We start from the raw sequence: 25,611 nt of genomic DNA on the forward strand, positions 1-25,611 counted from the left end.
TCAAACTGAGTTGTGAAAACAATCTCCCCCCCTCCACTTTTAATTTAGTTTTGGTAGGAGTTTCATGGTACTTGCAATATAAGTAGGTCACATCAGAGCTGAAGATTAGAGGTATAGATCAATATATGACAGTAAGATAGAGAGACTACCCCAGATATCCAATGGGAGGATAAAAAAGAAAGAGAATTTAAATGTTTACCATGACATATAGTATAAAATAAAACTTTACAAAAATATTAGTACATATTTAATCACATTTCTGTTTTGAGTTAGAGCCCTGTATAAAGGGGCATGCACAATCCATTTTCAAGAAAAACAAAATACCCCAAACAAACTAGTTACCTGTCTCAGTGATCAAACCTCATGGGAAGCTACTCACTGATCTTAGGCATGCCTCAGATATTTGTGAAGCGTGCTGACAAAATGAGTTACCTCTCGGTTTCAAGCCTTATATTATGGAAAAAGATATTTCACTCTTATGGGTGAAAGTTTGACAATTTATTAGTATGAAATAATAAAATATATTTTATAGTTTCAATGACATTAATAAAAAAAACTCTACAAATTTGACCTTTGTATCGATCATTGGCCAATATCTCCATTTGTGGACTGCGAGAAGTAACTCATTTTGTCAGCACGCCTCACATTTTATAATATTCTGACCGAGTTGTACAAACAAAGGAGAGCAGGGGATGCTCTTATCACTTACAGAGGTAGCATTTTTCCGGCCATCCCCCATGCCATGATGTGTCACTTATGGAGATAACTACTTTCCTGCCTCCACAGAGAAAATGACAGGTTGATGACAGCAATCGCGCAAATTGAATCTCTAGGCTAGCGACTGTTCCTATTTCTACTGTGAAGAAAAAGATGAAATAAAACATCATACCAGTATGATATTGAACACCTCAACAAAATTTGTTTGGGGTTTATAATTCACATTTTGCAGTCCTTGCAATGCAATACAGGTCATTAAAAATACAGTGAATGAACATGTCTGCCACAGAACATAATAACTTGACATTTTTCTCTTTAAAAGCATTTAAAGAAAGAGCAAAAAAAACCCAAAACAACTAATGCATGAGTACAAAAAGACACACAAATGCATTCATTTCCACTGCTTATCAACTTTCGTCTTTAAGCCTTAGTATCGTCTTTAATCCTTAGTACAAAATATTGAGCACCACAAAAGAAAAAGAAACACAGCAGGAGGAGTTCAAATTACAATCAACACTTTCTAAGAGTGATGAAATTACAAGGTTGGATTTTGCAGTTGATGAAAATGCAAACGTTCCATCTGTGAAGGAGCTTATAAACTACTTGCAAAGGCACACTTAAAATAAGTTAAAAGGAACAAGTAGACCACAAAACAAACATAAAACATAGATCTGGAGGAGACAATGTGACTCACAATTTAGACATTGAGAGGTATTTCACAATGGAATTCTACATCACAAAGAGCTGCCTAGACCCGTGATCTAAAAATTAGTGAATAATGTAACTTTTCAGAGTTTTCTTCTTTGCACTCTGACTGTTGCACTTAAACAGGAACAGTGGCGGGAATTTCACTAACCGTGTTTTCTCTTCTCATAAGGCAAGGAACAATAACAACTAAAATTTTAGTAAAGAGACAAAATTTAACTGACTTTTCTAAGGAAAATTTTCAGCTATGAAGAGACAATGAACAATAATCGTGCCAACATTAAAAACACAAAGCACAAGATAAAATAAGTCTGTTTAAAGACAATCAGATTACAAACTGTGGAAATAAGAATCCAAGCAAAGAGACTCGGAATAAAATGTAGCATTAATAACATTCAGTTGATCATATTCCTAGTCAGAAAAACTTCTGACTACGACAGCTTCTCGGGCTGCCTAGGCAGATGGCGCTGAGTTGGACAAACCCTTTGAAAAACAAGAAACAACATTGTCAGACAAGTACAAGGGTATATAAAATCCTCAGACAACTTGAATCAGGACTGCTGTCATTTTTGAAGATACAATGTATGCAGTTTTTACATTTTTACCAAGAAAATAAACTTTTTGCAAGCCTCCCAAGTCAATATATCTTAAGAGTACAATTTTGATAACAACTTCCTTATTATCTTTAAAACAATTATTGTTTTATTGACTTTCCTGTAAATTCGTAAAACTGCATGTACTGTATTTTTAAAAATGACGGTAGAGGGGTGGGCCACAGGAAACATGGAAAAAATTGTGTGGAGAACGTTATGTGGAAGATGGGGCACAACTGAGGTCAGTCACAAAAGTGTGCCCAAGACAGAAAGGGAAGGAAATTACTTGTCCTTGACCTATAGCCAGCCAAGGGTGAAGGGAATTGACGATGATTTGTAGAAAAGACCTAAACTTCATGTGTTGCCTTTTACTCTGACGGCTTTCCAGAAGGAAATCCTAGACACATTGAAGAAATTGGTCCCACCAATGAAATAAAAAATATGTAGCTGAGAGAAGGAGTGAGAAAGAGACAGACAAAGAGAGAGAGAGAGAGAAAGAGACAGACAGAGAGAAAGAGAGAGAGAGAGAGAGAAAGAGACAGAAAGAGAGAGAGAGGGAGAGATGAAGGGAGGCAGGAAAAGAGGAGGGGGAAGGAATAAATTCTTCCTTTTAAAACAACCAACAACAAAATTGTGTTTGACTCTGAGAAAAATCGGAAGAAGATGAACATTTTCAAAATTGACATTCTTGCTAATCTTAAAAGGATCACTTGTTTAAAACATTTCAAACTTTATTTGGCTGCAATTGTAGCATTCTGTCAAAGTTATATTACTTCAGTTCAAAAGAAATGCGGGTGTGAAGGATAAGTTTTGAGAAAATGGCTTTAAAAAGTTTCCCATGAGGCTGCAAAGAGAGTGAAATGAAAGTTGAGCAGTTCTTCTGTTCCTTTCTGCTGTTATAATATTCATGCCCACTGAGTCTCCCAAGAGAAAGGCAATAAAATTCTCTTTCATTCGGTATGGTGCAGTTGGAGGTTTGCAAGAAAAGGAATATGTGTCCATAGCAGGAATATACAGTTTTAGATTTTAGCAAGAATTTGGGCTGCTATGTGCTCTCAAAAATAATTTTCCGAAAAATATTCAAAATAGCCTCTGAGCATAATCCTTTGTAACAAAAATTTATAAATAATATATCTTGCAATAATCCATAACACAATGAAGTTCTAGGTCTATCTTTAAAGATAACTCTATGTGACTTTTTGCCCCTTCCAACAATTCCATCATACAAATAGATTTTCCGTAATATGGCTGCCGCTCAAGCTTGCAATCCTCAATGAGGTAAAGACAAGACATTATCTGGACAAAAAAATAAGGAAAGAATGCCAGTCTTTGAATTCTGAAAGGTTGTATACATCAAAGGACCAGAAACTGAGCCTACATGTAGTGACAAGCTGACAATAAATTGATCCATCTTAAGTATTAACCCCCCCCCCCCCAAAAAACCAAAAACAAAAAAAAAACAAGGAAAAAGAAACAAAACCATAGAACACCCCCCTCCAAAAAACCCAAAAACAAAACAAAAACAAACCCCAGCTTGCACATCACAAACATTACTTCCCTTGGGCCTGCAATAACCTGAAATGAAAATCAGAATCTCATGCACAGTTTCAAAGAACATAAAGTGAGGTCTTATGATGTCAAATAAACTCAGTTTAGAACCAAAATGATCAATATGCTGAAAGCATACTGTGCTCGAAAAAATAAAATAGTACTTTTTAAACATAAAATATCCATGGAATACACTTTAAGAATCATTGAAAAGGTTCTTCTGATGAATAATGGTGGCAGTTACTTATACACACAATGGGTCAAATTAAAAGAGGTAAGTCTTTAATAACAAAACTTAACAGCACCACCAAAATATTTAGAGTTGGAGGCAAGATCTGCAATGGTAAACGCAAACAATTGTATTTATCATATATGACATGATGGTGACCAGAAACTGAGACTGATCAGACTGAAGTCAAATTAAGATCCACCAGACTGCTTTTAAACCGACAGAAGGTACACACTGGAGTACACACCATCTGTCATGCCACGAATTGTATTCAAAGAAACTTACTGTTCTACAAACAGCAAATTGAGGGGCTTCAAATTCAGCCCAAAAGAAAAAAATAAATATTTTTCACATAAAAAAACTAGTATAAGTATACAATGAGATTTTCTTTGGATAAATCGGAATAAACTTTTTTCAACAAATTGGTCTGTGCGTGTACTTTAGACTGGTCACAGCCAAAGCATATTGTCAACAATCTGAACACAGAGTTAAACAGAACTGCTAAAAAATTCTCAGCACCATCTTGCACATTACTTTGGCTGAATGAATACCTTATTACAGTTGCATTGTTGTCAGTTGTTGTATACTGTCACAGCTACTACAAAGGAGACACACTCTTAATGATAACAATCTATATCATGAGGCTGCTTGAAAAAAAAAAGAAAGAAATCACAAAGTCAGTACTTACATAAATCTTGCAACAGAACATTGAATTCACAAAACACTCATTACAGCAGAAAAAACCCCCTTACATTTTCATCTTTATAAAAAGCACAGAATCACTGGCAGTGGCATGTATTATGATATTGAAGAACAAGATTCAATTAAGGAATATGACACTGAATCATGACAACTTAACTGTCTTCAGACAGAATGTAACACTAACACACACCGCTGTCCCATGGAAGCCTAATCGGGGCAATAATGACAATAACAGAAATTAGGGCTCTACAATTAATTTCACAGAACTTACAACAACCTTAAGGGTCAAGATATTAAACATTATGAAAATAACATGCAGTATCTATATCAACTCAAGTAGACTTGCCTTGAAGAAATACATTCACTCCTCTCTTCCACGATGTAAGCACAAAAACAACATAGTTATCAAAATATAAATGTTAATTTTTACAATTTGTAGATCTCCATCTATCACAGATGTTGGGAGGTATGAAAAAAAAAAATGACCTCATTTCTTGAAGGGCAGCAGGAAACTAGTCCATAATTTCTCAATACATTTGAAAATTATTTTGCAATTTACCACAATGCATATTCACAACCAAACACTAGTAAAAACAGAGCCTTGGGACCAAGAGTAAAGGTCTGAATTGAATCTGCACAAATGTTTCAGCGGAAAAAAAATACTTGGGCCCTAAGAATTGCCAAGCTGCAGGCTGGATCAAACGCTAAAAGGGCATATTGTGTACTAAGAATACAAAGAGAATGTGAAGACTCAGTAGGTGTAGTGCAGTTAAGTTTAAAAAGGAAAGATTTGAAACCTTCTGACACATTTGTTTTCTTTTCCTATAAATTTCTTTTCCTTTGTGACTGCCAACTGAATGATGATTTTACCTGGAGCTTTGAGACTCCAAACTGTACGATGAGCATGTTACTTGGTGCAAAAAGGGGGGGAAAAAATTCGGAGGTATAGTGCAGTGTTTGTGATCTATACTGATTGTCATATTAAATATTATATCTTTGATTCTTTGAAAAGTGTTTTTTATCATAGACTGCAAGCAAATAAACCAACCTGGCATAGAAGTGCACCTCTATGAAATTCTGCTTTATCCCATAAAAGATTTTTGGCAAATTATGCATTTAATATACAACCAATGAAATCGGGGACAGCCACTCAGCTTTCGTATGGATTGCTGAAAACGACATAACTTCCATCTCTATTCATGCACCATGGAACAATGATATTGGGAAGACTGCCATTTTGGTCTTTCCAATAAAACACTAGTTTTCAAACATCATATTTTTATATCTGCACTCCATATTAGCTGAGAACTACACAGCGTATGTCAAAAAGCCTTACAGCCTTCATCTTAATATCCTCTATATCCCATCAAAATTGGGCCCAGAACTTAACCAACAAAATATATTCTAAAATGCAGACACAGCATAACTTTGAACACCCACCATGCCAAACTTACAAAAAAAAAGATTTAAAAACAACAGTATTATTTATAAAAATAATGCAAGGGAGCAATGGTCATGAGTCATGACAATGAGCATAACAATAAGACACTCTGGATAAATGTCAACGTTTTTTAGTTCACGAGTCGGAATACCTGAATTTCTTAATATTTCATCATGAAAGAAACCCAGAGCTTATTTCTTTTTAAAGTCTCAAACAATTTTTATGAATTATGAACAACATAAAGCACAAATGGAAGTCTTTGTAGAAAGTCTTGATAAAGTTCAGACTTTCTCATCCCCAAACTCTGGTCAAAGAGGGGAAAAGCTTTAGACAAGGACTCACCTCAGCAGCTTTATACGACTATAGTCAATCATTGGTTTCTCTTCTCAAACCCATCTTTAACTGACAATCTCCAAGCTTTATCAGGAATGGATTGTGGAACACAATATTGGGTGAAAAACCCCAAAACAAAAAATGCCTATCAAATGATATTTACTCAAATGATATATTAGTAATCAAAGCAATAAAACTTTTCCCCAACAGATAGAAAAATAAAACAAAACAAGATGCCTGAGTATAACCGAGGAATGCCAACCTTGTATATTGAGCATACTAAACTGAGTAAAGGAGCAGGAAGGAATTTTCCAAAAGTAAATACAATCCCCGGCACCATTTTAAGCTAAGGTCAGGTATGGGAACAGTACTTTTGGAAACTACAGTTATAGAAAAGTTCTCAAATACCCTGTAACAAACTAAACTTATAAATATTGTATGAGAATTTTAGTAGCACCACCCTATAAAGTAAACTTTGAACCAACTGTTTTGGTATTTACTTGGGTGTTAAACTCATATAGAAATATAAAACATACAAAAAATTAAGAACTCTGTCCATAAATGGGTTTGGTACGCATGTTGTCTATAAATTGAATAATACAAAGAAAGATTTTATAAATAATTATAATCTAATGACTGACAGTTCTTGAACAAGTACTTGCAGCCTAATACACAACTCAATGACATGTTACTTGAAGCAAGCATTACACAGAGCTAGCTTTGTGGCCAATTGACTTCATCCTTCCTCATGATCTGTGCACTTAGACAAATAAAATGTGCAGGAAACACCAACCTAGAGAGTATCTCTGACCATATTCTCGACAAAATTTACCCCCCCCCCCCAAAAAAAAAAGAAACACACCAAAATAAGCAGGGTAAACAAAGTTGTCGGAAGAAATTATTATTAACATTACAAGGACCTAAAATTGCATCTAAGATGATGGGATACTACTGATTTCCATCCAACAAAATACTAGCCTTGAATTCACAGGTTAAGCGATCACTGCCAGAGAAATAGACTTTCACTACAAATGTAAATAAATGAACTCATGTCAAATTCTATTTTAAGTAAATGAAATGTGAAAAATGAAAAACGAAAACCTTAGAGTAACAACCCCACTTCCTCCATAACATAAAGGAAAATATATTAATGTCTTAACAAAATAGTAAAAAGTCATTTGCTTTTTCAAAGCTACATAGTTTGAGACTTCTCTGTAGGTTCAAAATCTATTCATTCTGAACATAAAACCTTTTTATGTCTCACTAAATGTTTTTATACAACCTTTCTTCCTCACTAAATATGTATGTGCACAAGTGACATAAGTGAGTGAGTGCTCCTCTACATTGCTATCAATTATGTAGAAATAAGTCCCACAGAAACAGAGTGCATGTTTCCATCTAAAAAATAAGATTTCTTACTAATGCCCTAAATCTGACTTGTAAAACTACAACCACAAAAGTTGAAAAAATCACTACTATATAATGCCAAACTGAAAAAAAATTCAAAATAGCAGCTATAAAAAAATATATTACAAATGTAATCAAATGTGTATTTCCTAGTGAAGGCTTAAGGTGCATTACTGACTATATATCGGGTATGTATATTTATCAGTGAAACACCTTATCAAATGAGCAGCTCTACGAGCAGATGGCACAAGCACAATCAGAGAAAACAGGCATGGATGGAAACAAAGTTTTCTCATCACAAGGAACATAACCTTTACACCACTCAAAGTTTGAGCTGAGTTGTTGTACATAGTGAATAGGCACAATAATGGACAGATATTGAAGAGAACACAGGTACTGACAATAGGAACACTGAGAAGAGACTGAAGAAGTTGACCAATATCAGATTGCCTACTACACATTTACATTGCTGAAATGTAAAGGTTTCATTTGGTAAAAACACACAAAAAACCCCTCCAAGGTAAGAGATGTTACTTGTTTCTTCCCTCATTGAAAAAAGGTTTGTTCATATTGCTTTTAAAGCAGCTTTGTCACAACATCATTACTAAACACATCACATCATAAACTGGGGGCTTTCAGTTATTGGAAGTCAAATTGTGCTTTAATTGTCACAATTTGCAAGAATGACTGTAAATAAATTGCAAAAGTGTAGACAGAGCAGAAACTGTATAGCCCACTAAAGGGCATTTTATGGTCCACTGGCAGAGAAACCTTATGATACATCAAATAGAATGACCCCTTGCCAAAATCACAGGTAATTACTCAACCCAACATCACATCAGATTCTTCTTGTTTGGTACTGTTAGGAATATCTAGGCACCTAGTGACACAAGGAAGACCTCTAAGAGTCATAACAATTATTTAAAAAACACTTAAAGTGTTCTCCACTTATAAAGATACCAATTTTCATACCACATAGCCGTAGAGGGCTTGCAACTTTTTTTTGCATCTGTATTTATGTGTATTTAGTCACAAATAAATAAATATGAGACATAATGATTTATGACAAGCTCAACATAACATACAGGTAAACAGTTTGATCTCAGTTAAGCAATCACAAAAATAAAATCCACGCCACACTCGGCTCAGCATCTCTCGGGATAATTCACATTCAAAATCTCCTATAGAGGATTGATTTTCATTGTATGCAAGCTTCTCAATTTCACCGGAGTTGGGGGTCCTGTTATGGGGGGTGACTCTTGCTTCATATGAGGTCGGACTTCATGCTCCGACAGCTCAACAGTGGAGGACACAGCATCCGGAGTGTTGGGCTGGGTGGCGCTCTCTTCCTCTGACTGATGGTGGTCTAGAAGACTCTGCACAATCCTTGCTACAACCTGCCCCACATCCTCCACAGAGGTGTTCTTGTTGTTTAAATGTTTCCAGTCATCCTCCAAAACTCCAGCAGGGACCTGTGAAGAGGAGAGAAAGCACTATGCTGCATAACTGTCTGAATATGAGCTGAAACCCTTTTTGTTGTTGTTGTTGTTATTGATCCAGCAACAGCTGGGCTCTTGCCCTTCTGTCCAATGCCATGTAGTGATAAGTGCAAGTTTGCTTCCCTTGCTGTAATGTTCCATAGAGTATGTTGTTAATGTTAGGTCTCCGAGGGAGAAGGGTAGAAACCCTTTTTAAAACAAGAAGTTACAAAAGACTTTTGAATTAAAGTACGCCCTAAAAATGCTGAGTTGGAAGCCTTGACAATTCTCAAACAGCCTAGCCTCGCTTCAAAAGAAGACTGGACTCAAATTTGCATGTACAATAATCATAGTTTTATCAACTCATCTCGTGCCTCAAAAATATTAACAGCAAAACGGTGTTACAAAAATGTCTATTCTACTTAATTCTACAGAATTTCTACACAACAATCCAGTGACATGCAACCTGGAGTAATCGTATTCTACCTAAAAGTATTATGTCTTCAACATCACTAAGGAATAAGTAAAATAGAAAGCAAAGTAATCAAAAAGAGAACTGCTTGATAATTTAAAAACCTTGCTAACATCACTGCAAGATGATGTTGTCCATGGTAATCCATGGGGAAGAGATCAATAAAGTACTCAATAGTCTAGCCACAGACATGATAACTGACCTGAAACAACTTGTCAGTGACGGTGAGGTCTCCAACTAAAGTAGCAGAAGAACAGTTGACCGGCACCACAATATGGTCACTCCAGACAAACTCCTGTACTTCATGACAAGAGGAATTTCCACCTTAAAGAGAAACAAAAATGTAGAACAGGGGTCATCAAACAATGGCACACCAGATCCAGCCAGCGAGGTCAGTTTGTCTGGTCCACAGCCATGCCACCAAGTGTGAAAAAAACTTGGAAGATGTGTTTGTTAGTGTGCTCAGGACTTGTTCACCAAAACGATTTCCCCATTTCATTGAACTCTACTGTGCAAAATAAACATGCTTTTAAACATGCTTCAAAACTTCTGGCTAATGTACTCGTATCACACTCTTGCTCAATTTTACGAGACAACCCTTTCTTTCATTTAACCCTATCCATACGTCGTGTTTTACTATCATATCCATACGGCGGGGGGAACTCTGTGCCACCACTTTCCAAAGAAGAAATTTACTCGTTAATCCGATCCGTACGCTTTGCATAGCAGTCTGTCAAAACGATTTTTTTTAAATACTGAAAGTTTCAAAGAAATCTTCGTACTAGAAGTATTCTAAAAAGTGAAGAATACAACCCTGGGGTACAAAATGACCCCAGGGCGTACGGATAGGGTTAACACATGAGCATATTGTATTGAGCAATAGTTTTCCGGGATGCATTCGGCATTCTTTCAGTTATCCTGTTCACTCTGACAAAATTAAGGTGACATCTGATGTCCATAACACTTAAAGCTGTAGCAACAACATAAGGTGCTACAGCAGCTCCTATCAAATTCACTCCTGACTACAAACTGCCTTTACTATAAACAGAATAAACTTTGAGCAGTTAGCAATGTTAGTCACTTGTCCTTTGGGGATTTTTTTGTGAGTCCCTCGTTGTACTTGGATGTGAGAAGACAATTCTTAATAGATGTGAGCACAAGATGTATTAATGTTAATCAGGGCTACGGTACAATACCATCAGAAAAAAAAATCACAAGAAAGAAATCGTATTTGACAGCAAGCATTCTTCAGTAATTTTGTATCAAAAGTGGATAAAACAAATATGTGCATTGAAAAGTTAGCAGTTTTGTATTTTTCATTAGATATGTTTCAACATATTATATACCCAGTGTACAGGATAAAGTGGCCAAATCCTCAAATTAGCACAGGGGACCTTTTTGACCTCCTCTTAAAAATTAAAAATAAAAGAGTTCTATCTCAGCTAAAGAATAATCCTGAAAAACCAGTGTCACCTTGACCTCAAATACAGTGTACTAAAAGTACACCTCTGTGGTAAAAACCTACGAAATGTACATGTAGAAATATATGTTGGAAGTTCTGAAACAGATGATACCCCACAGTCAGGTTAGGCATCACAATAAGCCCAGCAGAAGAGAGTCACTCACCGTCTATGAGCAGACAGACGGGGAAGCAGCGGGCCACAATAGACTCTCGCTCGTTGATACTGCCACCACAGAACAAAGTCTTGCCAAATGACATCATTGTGAAAGTGCCATCCGAACACTGAGCGTACAAATCACTGACATCCTTTGAAGACAAAACAGAGCGTACCGTGTAACAGCATATTTGTAAGTGGTTAAGAAAAGAATATAAGAGGATAAAAGTGATACACAAATGAGATTCAGAGTTGAGCCTTCTCTTTATTCATGAATGGATGCCCAAATGTGCAGTTACATCTTAACTCTTTTTATCCTGGCCGTACCCCCATGGACTCTGTACCCGTCCTGGGGCCGCTGCACCCTATGAGTTGGAATTCAGTGTGTATCTCTTACTTACATTTACTCTTAGGTTTTAAGGAAATTGAAAGTAGTTTTTGTAAGTGTATGAGATTAGGAATTACAGCAATTGCACCATGTAGATTTTGAGGTGTATTCCACCCTCCAACTTGACCCTGATTGCCACGCCCATGACGTCCTCTTGGATTAATAGATCTAGATCTAGCCCTTCCCATTGGTACTGTGCGAATTCCAGTACTGGTCCCTTCACCATGATCTGAATCGCTATTAGATAAGTCTACTTCCTGTTCCTTATCATCCACAATGGAATTTACGGCACTTGATTCAGAGTCTCTTTCATCAAATTAGTCTCATTCCCCCTCACAACCAAGCGTCATTTCAAGAAGTACTTCGTCAGTCGTGAATGTGCATTTTCGAGACATCTTTCAAGTTTCTACACCCATCAAAAACAATGAAACTGCTGTTCACTGGAAAATTTAATATTTAGACAGAGCTAGCATCGCTGTAATAGTGCATTTTGGTAATTACAAGCAGAACTAGCTGTTTGACGTGACCGCATAGTTGTTCCGAGTTTACTCGTAGCCGAGACTGGTCTTCGTTACGAGTATACTTGTAGTCCGGATAAAAAGAGTTAAGACAGAGATTTTATTTGATGTGTTTTAACTCAAACTCAAATGCTCTTAATGGTCTTGAAAGAATGTTTATTGAACTAGACTCTAGCATCAAGTGACCAAAAACATCCCCCCCCCCTGCCCACGAGCAAACAGGTAAGCAATCAAAATGGCCTCAGTCTGAAAATCATTGTATCAAGTATCACAGAAGCATTGTTTAAGAAAAAGTACACAGACATATCACAAAGAGACAAATTCATTTTAATTGGACAAAGATTTTGGATACTGCACTTCAAGTGTGATGTAATCAAGGAGGAGGAGGAGGAGGAGGAGGAGGAGGAGGAGGAGGAGGAGGAGGAGGAGGAGGAGGAGGAGGAGGAGGAGAAGAAGAAGAAGGAGGAGGAGGAGAAGAAGAAGAAGGAGGAGGAGGAGAAGAAGAATAAGAAGAGGAGGAGAAGAAGAATAAGAAGAAGACGAGGAGGAGGAGGAGGAGGAGCAGGAGGAGGAGGAGGAGGAGGAGGAGGAGGAGGAGGAAGACAAAGATTCCATTGTCATGATGAATCTACTCAATGTGACTTTTTCATTTTTAATCGCGATGGGCAAAATAAGAAAAAGGATGGTTTAAATACTGCCAAAAACGATAATATCACTTTAACACTTTTAGTACCATAGGTGACTTTTGTGGCCTTACCAATTCGACCGGACACACAAAACATATGTGAGGCAGGGTGGTGGAATCAGACTCTCGTCAATTTTTGGGCATGTAGAGTTATTGGTATCATCGTAAAGCTTGTTCACTTGTGTTTATTTGGATGAAAAAAGTATCCATTTATCTTGAATACAAGTCGAGATATTTGCGAATGAAGGAAGTGGGGGTCATCTGTTTTCAGAGGTAAAGTTAGTGAGAAAATGGCCGCCAAAGATAAGTTATTTCCTTAGCTTAAGAGTCCGTGGTAACTGAAAATTTACATTTTTGTGCCTTTAATCAACGTTTTTCTGAAAAATCCACACAGAAATGAGTTCTTTAATGGGCATGAAAGGTGTTGAGTCAAAAAAAAAAAATTTGAGAAATATTCATAAACCCACAGAAAAAAGCAAGTTTCTTCACTTTGATTATTTTGACGAGAGCCTGATTCCACCACGCTGCCTCACATATTTAAACAACAAACGGAGCCACTGCACTGAAGCAAATACAAAAGGAATTCACTCAATGCAACAACTGAATGGTTGATGAAACTGAATTTTTAAAGTGTGTTTCTTATGCTGTAAGGGTTTTTTAAAAACCAACAAAAATTCTACCATGGCTTCAGCATTCTAAATTGGTGCAGCACTTGAGGGTTTTTCACTATATGAGCCTTAGGAAAATCCCTGATAAAAATCGAAGTTCTAAATGGACTAAAGGCAGTAGAAAGTACAGTTGGACATGTTCTAGCCACCACCTAGTATCTTCTCACTTCCTTCCTTGCACTTTTACTATCAAACGGCACTTGTCTAATATGACCACCTGTCCAACATCACCTCAATATTTTATCAAACCAACAGCCAAAAAAACCTGTCAATACAACCATGCAAATATTGCATGATGAAAAAAAACAACAGAATCAAACGACACCCTCCCCTTCCAAACTTTCCAAAACACCCACAAAATCCCCACAAAACCCCTTCATTTCAATGACTTTAATGGGCCTTACAGCAACTGCCTTTGGCTGAAACTTCAGAAAAGAATGTTTTTTCTCCTTCATTGTACATCTGACCTGCCTAGGAAGACCACCTGTCTAAGATGACGACTTTTCTCCTCAACATGAGCGGTCGTTTTGGGTATGTTCGACTGTACTCTATTTTTGAGAGGATAACATGCACCCCGAGTTTAAAAAAAAAACTATAAGAAAAGAAAACAACTTCTTCTGAGGATAGCATACATCTTTTTGAATAGACATATGCTGTTTTTCTCTAATTCTATAACAGGGGTGCTGAACAAAAAGAATTCGGAATAGAAATTCAAAGTTGGCCATTTCATCAAAAGATGGCTGACAGTAATGATCCTGTGCCATAACACTAGTCTCGCTGTTTAGCTGTTTCATGTGAAAAACAGAACAATAAACAGGAAAATTTAGTGCTGAGTTATATGGGGGGGGGGTCAGAAATGGGCAGAAAAAACATGCAGCACACCAACATCACTAAAAACTTACTTCTGCATCTCTCTCTGGTAGCACATGCCACACATGAGGTTTTTTCTTGTGGTCGAGCACCTCCTGGTGGAATGTGTGACTGAGGATCTCACTGGCTCCCTTGCTTCCACCTGTCACCACCACCACATCTGGCAGTTTGGCTAGCTGGAGGGCAATTGCTCTGGAAATTAAGTTTGATTTATATAAAGCCAAAGAAAAGCACATTGGCATAATACTGATCTCAGTTTTAGTATGAGTTTTACGGCACTTGCAACACAACTGGGTCATATGAGACCCGAAGATTAGAGGTGTTACCAGAATGTAACATACAAACAAAACAAGGAAGAGAGATGAGGACAATAGATGTTATACAGGAAAGAAGGAGCAAACAACACCAGAGTACCCATCAACCACTCACTCTGATCAAACGGTTCTGGGAAAGGTAAAAATAAAACGCAGGAATGGCAAGAGGAAAAAAGGCACAAGATTAACATCTGGCTCCCCCAAAAAACGACATTTTGAAAATACTACAGGAGAACAAAATTTATCAGGTACCGATGAAATATGACATATATGAGACAATATGATCATCTCAAGATACACGCTTTGATTTCTAGATTCAACTCATGAGGACAATTGATTAATTATATATTATATCAGAGGTTTAAATGTATTTGAGGCCAAAGCTTAAAGAATTGGCAGGCTGAAAGGGTAAAAAACACATTAACTCCCAGATGAGACAAAAAATCTCAACTGCAGGAAACGATATGTGTCTAATTACACATCTGCATCTTTAATATGGCATCAGTAACACTAGAAGATAACTCACAATAGAATGTCTTACTGCAGTCACACTGGAAACGTTTATAATCGCACAAGGTCTGAAGGCAAAGACAAAACTCAAATAGGGACATATACCATTGAAAAAAAAAAGCATACACTTACTTGCAGATAGGTTCAGATCTGGAATCTTTCAAGTTGGATGAAGCAGCAATATAGACACATTTTTGGATGTGGAGTGATCTTTTCAAGTACTGGACCTGAGGAGAGAATCAAGTTCAACACTGTTTACTTTTTGACATGCGATAAGACTGGTAAACACAGACAATGCATTTATGATATGCTACTTTTGGTTGTTGATAATTTCTATCCTTTACAACACCGCATTTGGTTAAAGTAAACTGACTTAAGTGTCACTGGATTAACTACAACGACATCATTAGTGTCAAAATAGGTTACAGTCAAAAGTTGAAAGAAGCAGAACAGACAAAAAATATAAGTCTGCTCGACTTAAACAATAGTGATGTCAACCTCTCAGAGCAGAAAAGCCTTGAGGCAACTCTAGATTATATAAGACTGCTTCACTTACAGCGACATTGATGTTCGCCTCGTGGTTCTCTGGTTCCAAGCAATTTCTGGCGGTTGGATCCAAGAGCCTCTGTACACTCATTAGGAATGTTTTGTGGAAAGTCGGTTTCTGAGCATCCTACAATGGCAGATGAGACAAGCAAAGTGAAATTAATAGCAGTATTCAGCATAATTTGATAAAAGGAAAATAAAAACACTATAATGCTTATGATCCAAATGCTGTTCAGCAATTTTATAATGTCAGATGAGTCTGTGGTTTTAGTAGACAGGTAGAAATGTGATATGAGAAAGGCTTATGCTTGCACCATAAAGTGCCAGGACAAAGTCACATAAGACAAGGACAATTGTGGAGAAATATGGACACTTCAGATGACTATCAAACATTTCAATGAAAGAATTAATCCTATACAATGAAGACATTTCCACATTTTTTCCCTTCACCTTTTTCAGTTTCTTCATATCAAGTACCAATTACGATACATCTGCAAATAATCAAACCTGCCGTTCTTAGGCCAAGCATTGTATCCAATGGAATTCTATGTCATACGGAAAGTCCTCTTGAAGAATTAAAAACAGACATATGAATGCTACACTGCTCTGTAAGTTACATTCAAACATTTTTTAAAAAAGACTTAAAAAGATTATGAACTTTCCAACAATATTACCAGCAGAACCCATTTACAGCTCAATCATGAGAAATGCTTTCAAACATGCAATTCCCTTCTGCTTTCCCATTCATATTGCTCTATTATTAAACTGAAGTGTATAAATATAAAAATATAAAGAATAAGGCGGCTTTAGATTTCTAGAAGTTATTTGGGTAGACAAAAGTACAATAACAAAGTAAGAAAGAGTCTCAACAAAACAACAGGAGCATACAAAAAAAAGATCTTGTCTAGAGTATAAACCTGCATCAACCTAAAACCATTGACCAATATGCACAAACTGAAATGTATTGAAGAAAGCATTAAATACAATATGAACAAACTTTGTAAGTTTTAACATAGAAATAAAGAAAAATTACAAACCATAACTCTCTGCATCCTGATGAGCATGGAGAGCCAGCAAGGAAAGCTGAAGTCACGATACTTAACAGCCAAAATCTGCTTTCTGTGCTCACAGTAGAACAGCTGAAAAAGGACAAATATAACATTAAACATTATAAGAAAGGTTAGTACAATCCTTAGGAACACAAAAACAACCAACTGTGGAAGTACCCCAAATAGTAGTTTACCACAAAAGAGTACTTAAGTTAAAAAAAAAAAAGAAGAAAGATTTAGAGATATTTTCACTTGACAAAGCATCTGTCACCACAGCATAAAGTGGTCTTACTTCAAACAGAATATTTCTCAAAAGAATTTTTTTTTTACGTTCACTGAAATAAACAGCTTATCAACACAAGTGTGATCATTTAGTGAGAGAAAAAGTGTCGCAATGTTTTATATAACAGGCAGGAGGATTGGAATTCTTTTTTTGGCTTCACAAACAGGACCATTGCCTCTTAGATGAGTGGAAAAAGTCAGACTAAAGACCAGACAAAAAAGGATAAGAAAGACAAAAGCTTTACAGTCAGCACTTTCCAAATTTCCTTCTTCCCTTCAGAGTGTGAACACAGCTCACCTGTTGCTTGCAGGTTTTGGACCCGGTGAATCCTTCAGACAGGACAGCTATCACCAGATGGGCTTTGTCCACATTTTCCTGGAACTGCTGCACATATTTCCGCACGGCTACAGAGCTGTAGTGCTCATCAGGAACACGATCCTTCTCCACAAACTTGTTAGGGTGAAGAGCTGAGGGCAAAAAGGGAGGATGAGCTGACTTTGCATTTTGAGTATTGAAATTCAAAAGCCATGGTTACCCTAACATTTTCATATTTAAATTAAATCATGATGCACCAATAAAAATAATGCTAGTCTCTATGTCTACATGACTTTGGGCTTGTGCTTTTATAAATATCACAGGCTATCACAGGGTATTCTGCAATATTCTAAAAACTTTTTGATTATTAAAAAACAAATACTTTTATTCCTACATCTCCAAATACAAAGACGAGGCTCAAACATGCTGGAAACCTAGAGAAACCAAACAAACCCAGGACAACTGAGCCCCCACAACAAAGAATTTCAAATGTACTGACGGTAATAAAAAATCCACCATTTTGCATTGAGCACATTTTGCCAGAAAATTTATCCAGTGACATCAATAGAGGTTTACAAAGTTCACAGGCAACAGAGGTTACCGATCACACAAAATTTGAAGTTCCCAGTTCAAAATTGTCAATGTGAACGTGCAACACGCAAAAATCTGATGTGTCGACCTCAAACCTTAACTCTGTTTAGCGAGACAGATTTTTTGGCTGTTAGGGAGAGATTATATTCGCCCATAGCAAAAACTGACATTCTTTACTCTGTGCGACGGATTTTTTCGGTGTAAATAATGCCGCCACTTTCCATGCAAGAACGTGAAAGGGCCATTGGAATGCTCTTAGCCGGCATGTACCCACTCGACTGTTATCCGGTTGTCAACGAAATGCAGCTACTGGATCTACAGCAGATCGGCTAACCATGAGTTACAACACCAGCGCAAGACCGTTACATTCGCCAACGTCACCTTCGTGACCGTTTCCTGCCAGCACCGGAAACAGGTCGTCAAGTGGTTGGTCGGCGTGGACCAGTATCAGAGTGGACCATGCGACGCAGTATGTGGGAAGCAGGACTTGCTGCCAGATGCCCGTACGTTGGTCCTGTCCTGACACAGAGGCACCGTCAACAACGTTTGCAGTGGGCCAGGCAGCATTTACAGTTGACACGACGCCAGATGAGGACTGTAGTTTTTTCTGAGGACTGTAGTTTTTTCTGGCGAGAGTCGGTACGCCCTCTCCTTTCACATGCTGACGGGAGAAGAAGGGTCTGGAGACGCCCCGGCAAGCGCTACGCCAACTGTTGCATGCTGAAGGTCGATAGAGGCAGTGTCATGGTATGGGGAGCAATTATTTCACACCACTGTAGTTCTTCGACCAGCCTGTGAATCCCAACACGTACCAGCAGGTTCCGCAGAACCATGTTGTTCCGTTATTTGGTCAACACCCAGAGCTGAAGTTATTCCAACTAGACAACGCCCGCCCGCACACCGCTCTAGCCACCACTGCTTTTCTGCAAGCAAACAACATTGATGTCCTGCCATGGCACCAACTGAGCATGTGTGGGACGAGCTTGGCCGCCGTTTGTCCCGTGGAAGACCTCTACACAATCTACAAGAGCTGAGGTGTTCTTTGACAAATGAGTGGGTACAGATTCTTTCAGACTCTTGTCAATTCCATGAGAAGACGTTGCCAATCCTGTATTTAAGCCAATGGAGGACATACACGATACTAAGGCAAGAGTTAAAACTCAATTTACCGCTCTAATTTTTGAAAAAGCACTTTTGTTACTTCATGCTTTTGTGCTCGCTCTGCCATTTGACCTTTTCATATCATTTCAGCTATGAATATTCACAAAATTACGATGGTATATAATCTGTTTAAAAAAATAAACACATCACCATTATTTGAATTGTTTTGTAAGTGGTGCGTTTTTAATGACCGTCAGTGTATTTTCTTGTGCCCCACCCTCACTCCCTCCACATCTGACCTTTTCATCCACAATTTACTCACCTTTTTGAAGACACACAGAGAGAATTCCGGTATCAAAAGACTTGCAGTCCTTGACAGAAGACAACCACACAGAGTGGCCTATGCTCTCTAGCCAGCCCTTGAGTTTGAAGCCCTAAGATGTAATGGTGAAAAGATGATTACAGTAGAAAACTTAATGCCAAAAATTGATAAAGACACATTGACCTTATTTTCAAAGAACCAACATCATTTAATGTGACCATATTAGGAAACATTTCAGATCAAGGTGCTGCATGCATGACATAATCTCTTTTTTGCACTTGAATTGTTTCTTAGATTTAAAAACATAAAATATGAAAGTAAATCTTTTAACTCAATCCCGGGAGTTTTTCCCAAAATTGTACCCAGAAACCGGTCATTTTGGCACTTATATGTAAGGGCCCACTAGTAACCCTAAATATTATTCAATTGCTTTGAAATTTGGCACAAAATACAACCTAAGATGGATCTTAAGACATAAAAAATTTGAGGTATGTAGCTTTAGTAGCTTTGCTTTGAAATGTAGAGCAAGCTTACATCGATACTCAAATATGCTTGTGAGTGTCTTGATCTATATGTTGTATTTCATGTACAATAAAACTGTTGAATACTTTCATGAATAAAAATAAAGTATGTGTGAGAAAGGCAGAGAGAACCGATTGCGAGACATGCTCAGCTGATCATTCGAACAAACGTGCTGAAAGTGTCCTCATAAAAAGCGCGATTTCTCCTTGTGTAATGACAGTAGAAACAAAATTTAAGCACCCATCTAAGCAGAATTGGCAGGGGAAATAATAAATAGACCTTATATAAAACTTGAGGCCATTTTCCGAAACGCAATAACTAGTAAACGGAACAAAACTATAGAACCGAGTTATCTCGGTCGTGGGATTGAACGCAGCACGCGAGCTGACCGAGATATCTCAGTCACGGGATTGAGTGAGTTAAACATGATGATACGTTTCTCTCAAGGTTGTCCATAAATCGGTGTAAAATAAGGACAGCTATAAAATGGTGCACAACGGCTTGTAAAAGTGAAAAGTACGTACAAATCCAGCTTCATTTGGATGGGAACAAATGACAACACTTGAGCCCATTGGCTCCTCACTGTCTTGAGTGCTGAGCACAGGAGCCACAGACTTTGGTAACCGACCAGTGAACGTCTTCATCAGAGTTTTCTGTTGAGGAAGAACAACAACATGACCCAATCAAACATACATTTCAATACAGAGAGAGTGGGCCAAGACAGCAGCTGAAGAACATTTGCTTACTTTACCTTTAAGATCTGATTTTGTTTTAGTTTTGGATACTGAGAAAATTGTGAGGAAGGATTATTACGCAGTTGATTGTGGTACACATATAATTTTTAAAATGTTAAAAAACCAAACAAACTAACCCAGGCACAAGTATATTATTATTATTATTCGAGACTTAAAAGTGCCATAAAGATATATGAAGAATGACATAATCAAAGTAAAGGCAAAGGAAATGTGAGCTTTGATTACTTGAAAGTTTATACGAAAATATTATCCAACCGCACAATCTGATTATAGACGATATTTGATAGAATTATTTTTTAAGTGAAGTATGTGGTAATTGCAAGGTCAGGTTCGACAGTTTGCCTACCTTGCTGTACAAGTAAATGGCCACAAAATGGAAAGCACCTTTATACAAAAGAAGCTGATGCCTGGAAAACAACTGGTGCCTAAAAGTGTTCAAACTTACCATTCTCGTGAGAGCTGGCTTGGATAGAGATACACAGTTAAATTTGATGGCTTTCACTCTCAAGGCCAGCTCAGACACCACTGAGTCCATGAACGAACTCTCCCAGACACGAATGTCTGGGCAGTCATCTAAGAAAAACGAGAAAAACAAAGAAAATCATTATGACTATAACATTGTCAACAGTGCTCACACTGAACATACAAAAAAACAACTGAATACAATATGTCAAGCAAACACTAATAAATGGGTCAGTTTTACTTCTCAATATCACTATCAGTATATTTGAACCAAAATAATAACTAAAACATGTAAATCCTGTTACTGGCTGTACAAAGAGATAAAAACATCTCCACTTGAAACCAGTTAAGCACACGACAAATAAATTATTAGTAGATTCATACTGATAATATCTCTCCTACATTAAATAATGCTGAAAATATAAAACAATGATATGAACAAAAATTCCATTACATCTTAGTTTGACTTTCTCTTTCCCCGTTTCTTCCAAACATTAGTTGAAATATTTTCAGTCACAATCATTAAAGGCTGAGGCCAAATATTCTTCATTAATTTTTGTTTGACCAAAAGGTTTTCGAGGGTGTTCTAGAACTCTCTACCATCTACAAATATATGTACCAGATGGGAAAAAAAGAAATGTTAATAGAATATAATATTTAAAAACTACCTATTTATAACATAAACTTATGACAGTAAGTTTAGCTGATATATGTACATCGAAAACATCTCAACAGTGGAGGAAGGAAGAAAGTAATGGAAAATTCACCTTTTTCAGGCCGTTGTGGACTCTTCCAAAAGATAAACTGTGTGGTGGCAAACTGGATGGCAAGGCACTTGGGGGGCCACTCATTCAGGAAGCTGATTGGTAGAATAGGCTTGCCCAGGACATCAGCAAGTTTGACCTATATGTATATATAGATGTAACTTATACGCAAAATGTTTTTTAAAAATATTTGTCAAACGAAGATTTGATCTGTCACAAATCAGTCATTCAGGTACAGAATATCTAAAAACGAGAAATCACACTTTTAAACAGCCGCTCTAAGAACAACTGAATCATACATTGATAGGCTCTTCAAGAGAAGTTGATGCCAAGGCAAAACAAAATTGAAAAAAAATAGGACACAAATGCTGATCAAAAGTTTGAAAACTATCTTCTTCCCAACTCCTCCCCTAAAAAAACACAACAAATATCTGCAAGAACTACTTTGTGGTATAAGTTTGCTTCGTTGACCTGTTGCGAGACCCTCCTCACACCTATATCACATACATAACAAATCAAGGAAGGGGTCATTCATGAGCTAATATTCATCGGAATGATAAAAATCTTGAAAACCTCAAAATAAGTTCACAGCATGTCAAAATTTAAAAAATTTCATTTCAGGGCAACTGCCCAGTTCAAAAAAGAAAACATCCTACTATTCTTTTAGCAACAAAAGAGAAGGCAATCAGACTGAATAAGCTCACTGGTTGTAGTACAGTTCTGTGAAGTGAGCTGTGCATTTATTTAGCATAACATCTATACTTGAAGTTCATTTTTTAAATAAGAAACCTTTCCAAGCATGTTTTTCAGGAAGACCCTAAAAGGCGTTAAAAAAGTGTGGTTTGCCAAACCCAGAGTTGTAACATGTCACAACCTGTACTGCATATAATTACAGAATTGAAAATGGCTGCAGAAAAAAAGACTGGCAGTTCTGCTTGCAACGGTTTTTATGTTCTAAATTAGAAAGTTCAAAATATGAAAGATGGTAACTATGAAACTGCACGAGTCCTCAATACAGAAATTCCTCCAAGTTCATACACCTTTAGGTAACAGTGCAGATATGACACGTACCTCCCTATTTGTCCACTGCGTCTCCCCGTACCGTGGAGTGACTAGGGGGATGAACACTTGGCAGTTGCTCACAGCATAATTGAGAGCATCCTGCCAGTCAATTCCTGACTTGATCTCGTGAACATCCTGAAGAAAATGTAGACTTCATATGAACTTCTCTTCAACACATATATGTAAACAAAGCAAAAAAAAGAAATTCTACAACAGCAGTAAACACTCTGAGAGACTACAATTGTGCAAGACTAAGAACAAAAAATACCCAATAAGAAGTTTCAGTTTGGATAGCTCTGCTATCTCACCTTTTAAAAATTATAACATTTACCCAAAAGTGTTGTGATCCTATATAAAATAACCCAAAAACTTTCTGTGAAGTCATGATTTACTTTACCACTCTGTAGAGCATTTAGCATGCTGTATACTAACATGTTCAATGTGAAAGTACCCTACACAGGGAAAAAGACTATACATTAATTAATATTCATATCTGGATCGATAACAACAACAATTAATATTCATACACATATGCCATTTGCTCATTTGGATATTGTCTGCTATTCTTTTGACTTTCGAATGTGTGAACAAAAAAGGCAAACTCAACAGTCATTAAAAATAAAATCTGGACTTCAACCTAACCAAAAGCCAACCTAACAAACTTGAGAATCCAGCACTGAAATTGAACTCATCCCTACCAAAAAATCTTACATCAACAGGTCTACCATACTTGAACTTTACTATCATTTTTCCAGGAACATACACATTTTAAAAACAAGACATAAATAGAACAAAACAAACAAATCAATGAAAACCCAAGACACTGCAATATAACAGAAAGAAAAGATGCAACACCAAATTCTTGCCAATGAAGGCAAAAGTAGGAGAGTGAAAAATTACACACCAAATACACTGAAAATCCAAGGTCAGTCAACTTCCCCTTGAGATTCAGGGCATGCTCAGCGGCCTCTGCCCTCACGTAGCTGATCAGTAACTGCTTGCTGTCCATGACTTCTGCAGCAGGTACGATGGGTTCATCTTTGATAGGCCGGGTCACATCCTTGCTAGAGCTGAAGGAAAGTCTACAGAGACATAAAAACATTAAAGCGTTAAGATAATGGTCAGCATGACCTTTCAGCAGACTCTTGGAAGTAAAGAGCTATTCAGTCATACAATATTAAAAACAGTCTTTGCAAAAGATGAAAAAGAAAGACTAAAGGGGAACCATTTCCCCCATCTGAAAAGTGGCTTTGTAGAGAGTAAAGATAGAAAGTTCACTTATTTATGACACAGAAGCACACAAATTTATGAAAAATGATTTTAATGAGCAAAACTGGTGTATACAAGAGTGCTTCTTGAGCTCCCAGTAATGTGTCTTGATTATAAAACAACACAAAAAACCACACCTCAGTGGCCACTCATCTCGTTACCTTTACAATCATGTTAGACAAACAGGAATAATGTTAAAATAGAAAATTGATAGAAGAAGAGATCTGAAGGAATGTATAAAACAAAAGACCCCAAAAGATATAATGAATTATGCTAGTTTAACATAACTTTCTTTGCCTTTCAGAAAACCATATACGGTCCCCGATGTGCAATCATTGATTTATACTCATTCGAGTTTATTCAGTTTTCGGCCAGCATTTATTAAAGATTTTGCACAGAGTAGCCAGCCTGGTCAGGCCATCTCTTCTTCGGCTTTCAACTGATAAGGCACCAACACATGATTTTTAGTCCTTACCTAAGAACATAGGACATTCTTTCCAATCTGCTCTTGAATCAGGAATGTGAAAATCCCAACGAAGAACTATATTATACTCTGATCACACCAGCATCAATTGCGAACCAAACCTTATACTTTGGCATAAGAGAAAAGCATTTTAACTCCAGAATTAGGAACCTACTACTATTACAGAGGTCAAACCCCCCCCCCTCCCCCCACCCAACAATAATTTCAACAATGACACACAAAGATCCCATAACTACATAACCTGAGTGCTTTTCCTCTGCTGTGCTCTAGTGATGTCTCAGATTTCCGCTTGGAAGAGCTAGACTCAGCGTCTTGGTTCAGATACTGAATTCTCACCGATTGGCCAAGCACAACCTCACTCATTCCCATCTGTCTTTCCTCTCTCAGTGAAATCGGGATATTATCGCAGCTCATAAACTGATACGTGGTTGCTGGACGAATAATATTTGGAATCTGCAGAGAAATAAATTCAGTACAAGAGTTCAGTATTTATTAGCATGTTAAGCTTTCTCACTCCTTCTTTCCATACAAAAAAAAAATTACCTTTCATCCCTGTCTCCCAGAGACCATCACAAAAAATGTTAAGAAACAGAAGTAAACCTGATGAATTTTTATTAATTCTCTAACTTACCTTACAAAATTAACAGATTAGAGACTATGTCAATAGCAACATCAAAAAGTTATTGTAAGTCAAAGTACATGACCACAATGCCAGCTTTATAACAAATGACGAAAAAAAACCCCATAGCAGTAATAATGTTACAAATGTGGAGAAAACCTCTGATACTTAAGAGTAGAAGATATTTAAAATGTATTGACAAAAGAGATAAGCTAACAAAAGTAGATCAATATCAAATTCAAAGACTGGCTTAATCCAAATGGTGAATCGAGT

General features: G+C 37.1%; 1 protein-coding gene across 1 annotated transcript in view; it reads right to left on the reverse strand.

Annotated features, from left to right (window-relative positions):
- Positions 1 to 4,180: 4,180 nt before the first annotated feature.
- LOC101852907 overlaps positions 4,181 to 25,611 on the reverse strand; it is a 30,165-nt gene continuing 8,734 nt past the window's right edge. The window contains exons 5-19 of the mRNA XM_005093409.3: positions 24,961 to 25,172; positions 23,871 to 24,048; positions 22,976 to 23,101; positions 21,908 to 22,043; positions 21,124 to 21,251; positions 20,448 to 20,576; positions 19,402 to 19,513; positions 17,370 to 17,539; positions 16,778 to 16,879; positions 15,751 to 15,867; positions 15,327 to 15,421; positions 14,403 to 14,562; positions 11,252 to 11,393; positions 9,828 to 9,949; positions 4,181 to 9,147 (exon numbers count right to left, since the gene is read on the reverse strand). Of these exons, the coding sequence (XP_005093466.1) occupies positions 8,857 to 9,147; positions 9,828 to 9,949; positions 11,252 to 11,393; positions 14,403 to 14,562; positions 15,327 to 15,421; positions 15,751 to 15,867; positions 16,778 to 16,879; positions 17,370 to 17,539; positions 19,402 to 19,513; positions 20,448 to 20,576; positions 21,124 to 21,251; positions 21,908 to 22,043; positions 22,976 to 23,101; positions 23,871 to 24,048; positions 24,961 to 25,172 (2,220 nt within the window). The 3' untranslated portion in view covers positions 4,181 to 8,856. The remainder of the gene's footprint in view (positions 9,148 to 9,827; positions 9,950 to 11,251; positions 11,394 to 14,402; positions 14,563 to 15,326; positions 15,422 to 15,750; positions 15,868 to 16,777; positions 16,880 to 17,369; positions 17,540 to 19,401; positions 19,514 to 20,447; positions 20,577 to 21,123; positions 21,252 to 21,907; positions 22,044 to 22,975; positions 23,102 to 23,870; positions 24,049 to 24,960; positions 25,173 to 25,611) is intronic.

This window comes from Aplysia californica, unplaced genomic scaffold (genome assembly GCF_000002075.1).
Source record: "Aplysia californica isolate F4 #8 unplaced genomic scaffold, AplCal3.0 scaffold00063, whole genome shotgun sequence".
NCBI lineage: Eukaryota > Metazoa > Mollusca > Gastropoda > Aplysiida > Aplysiidae > Aplysia > Aplysia californica.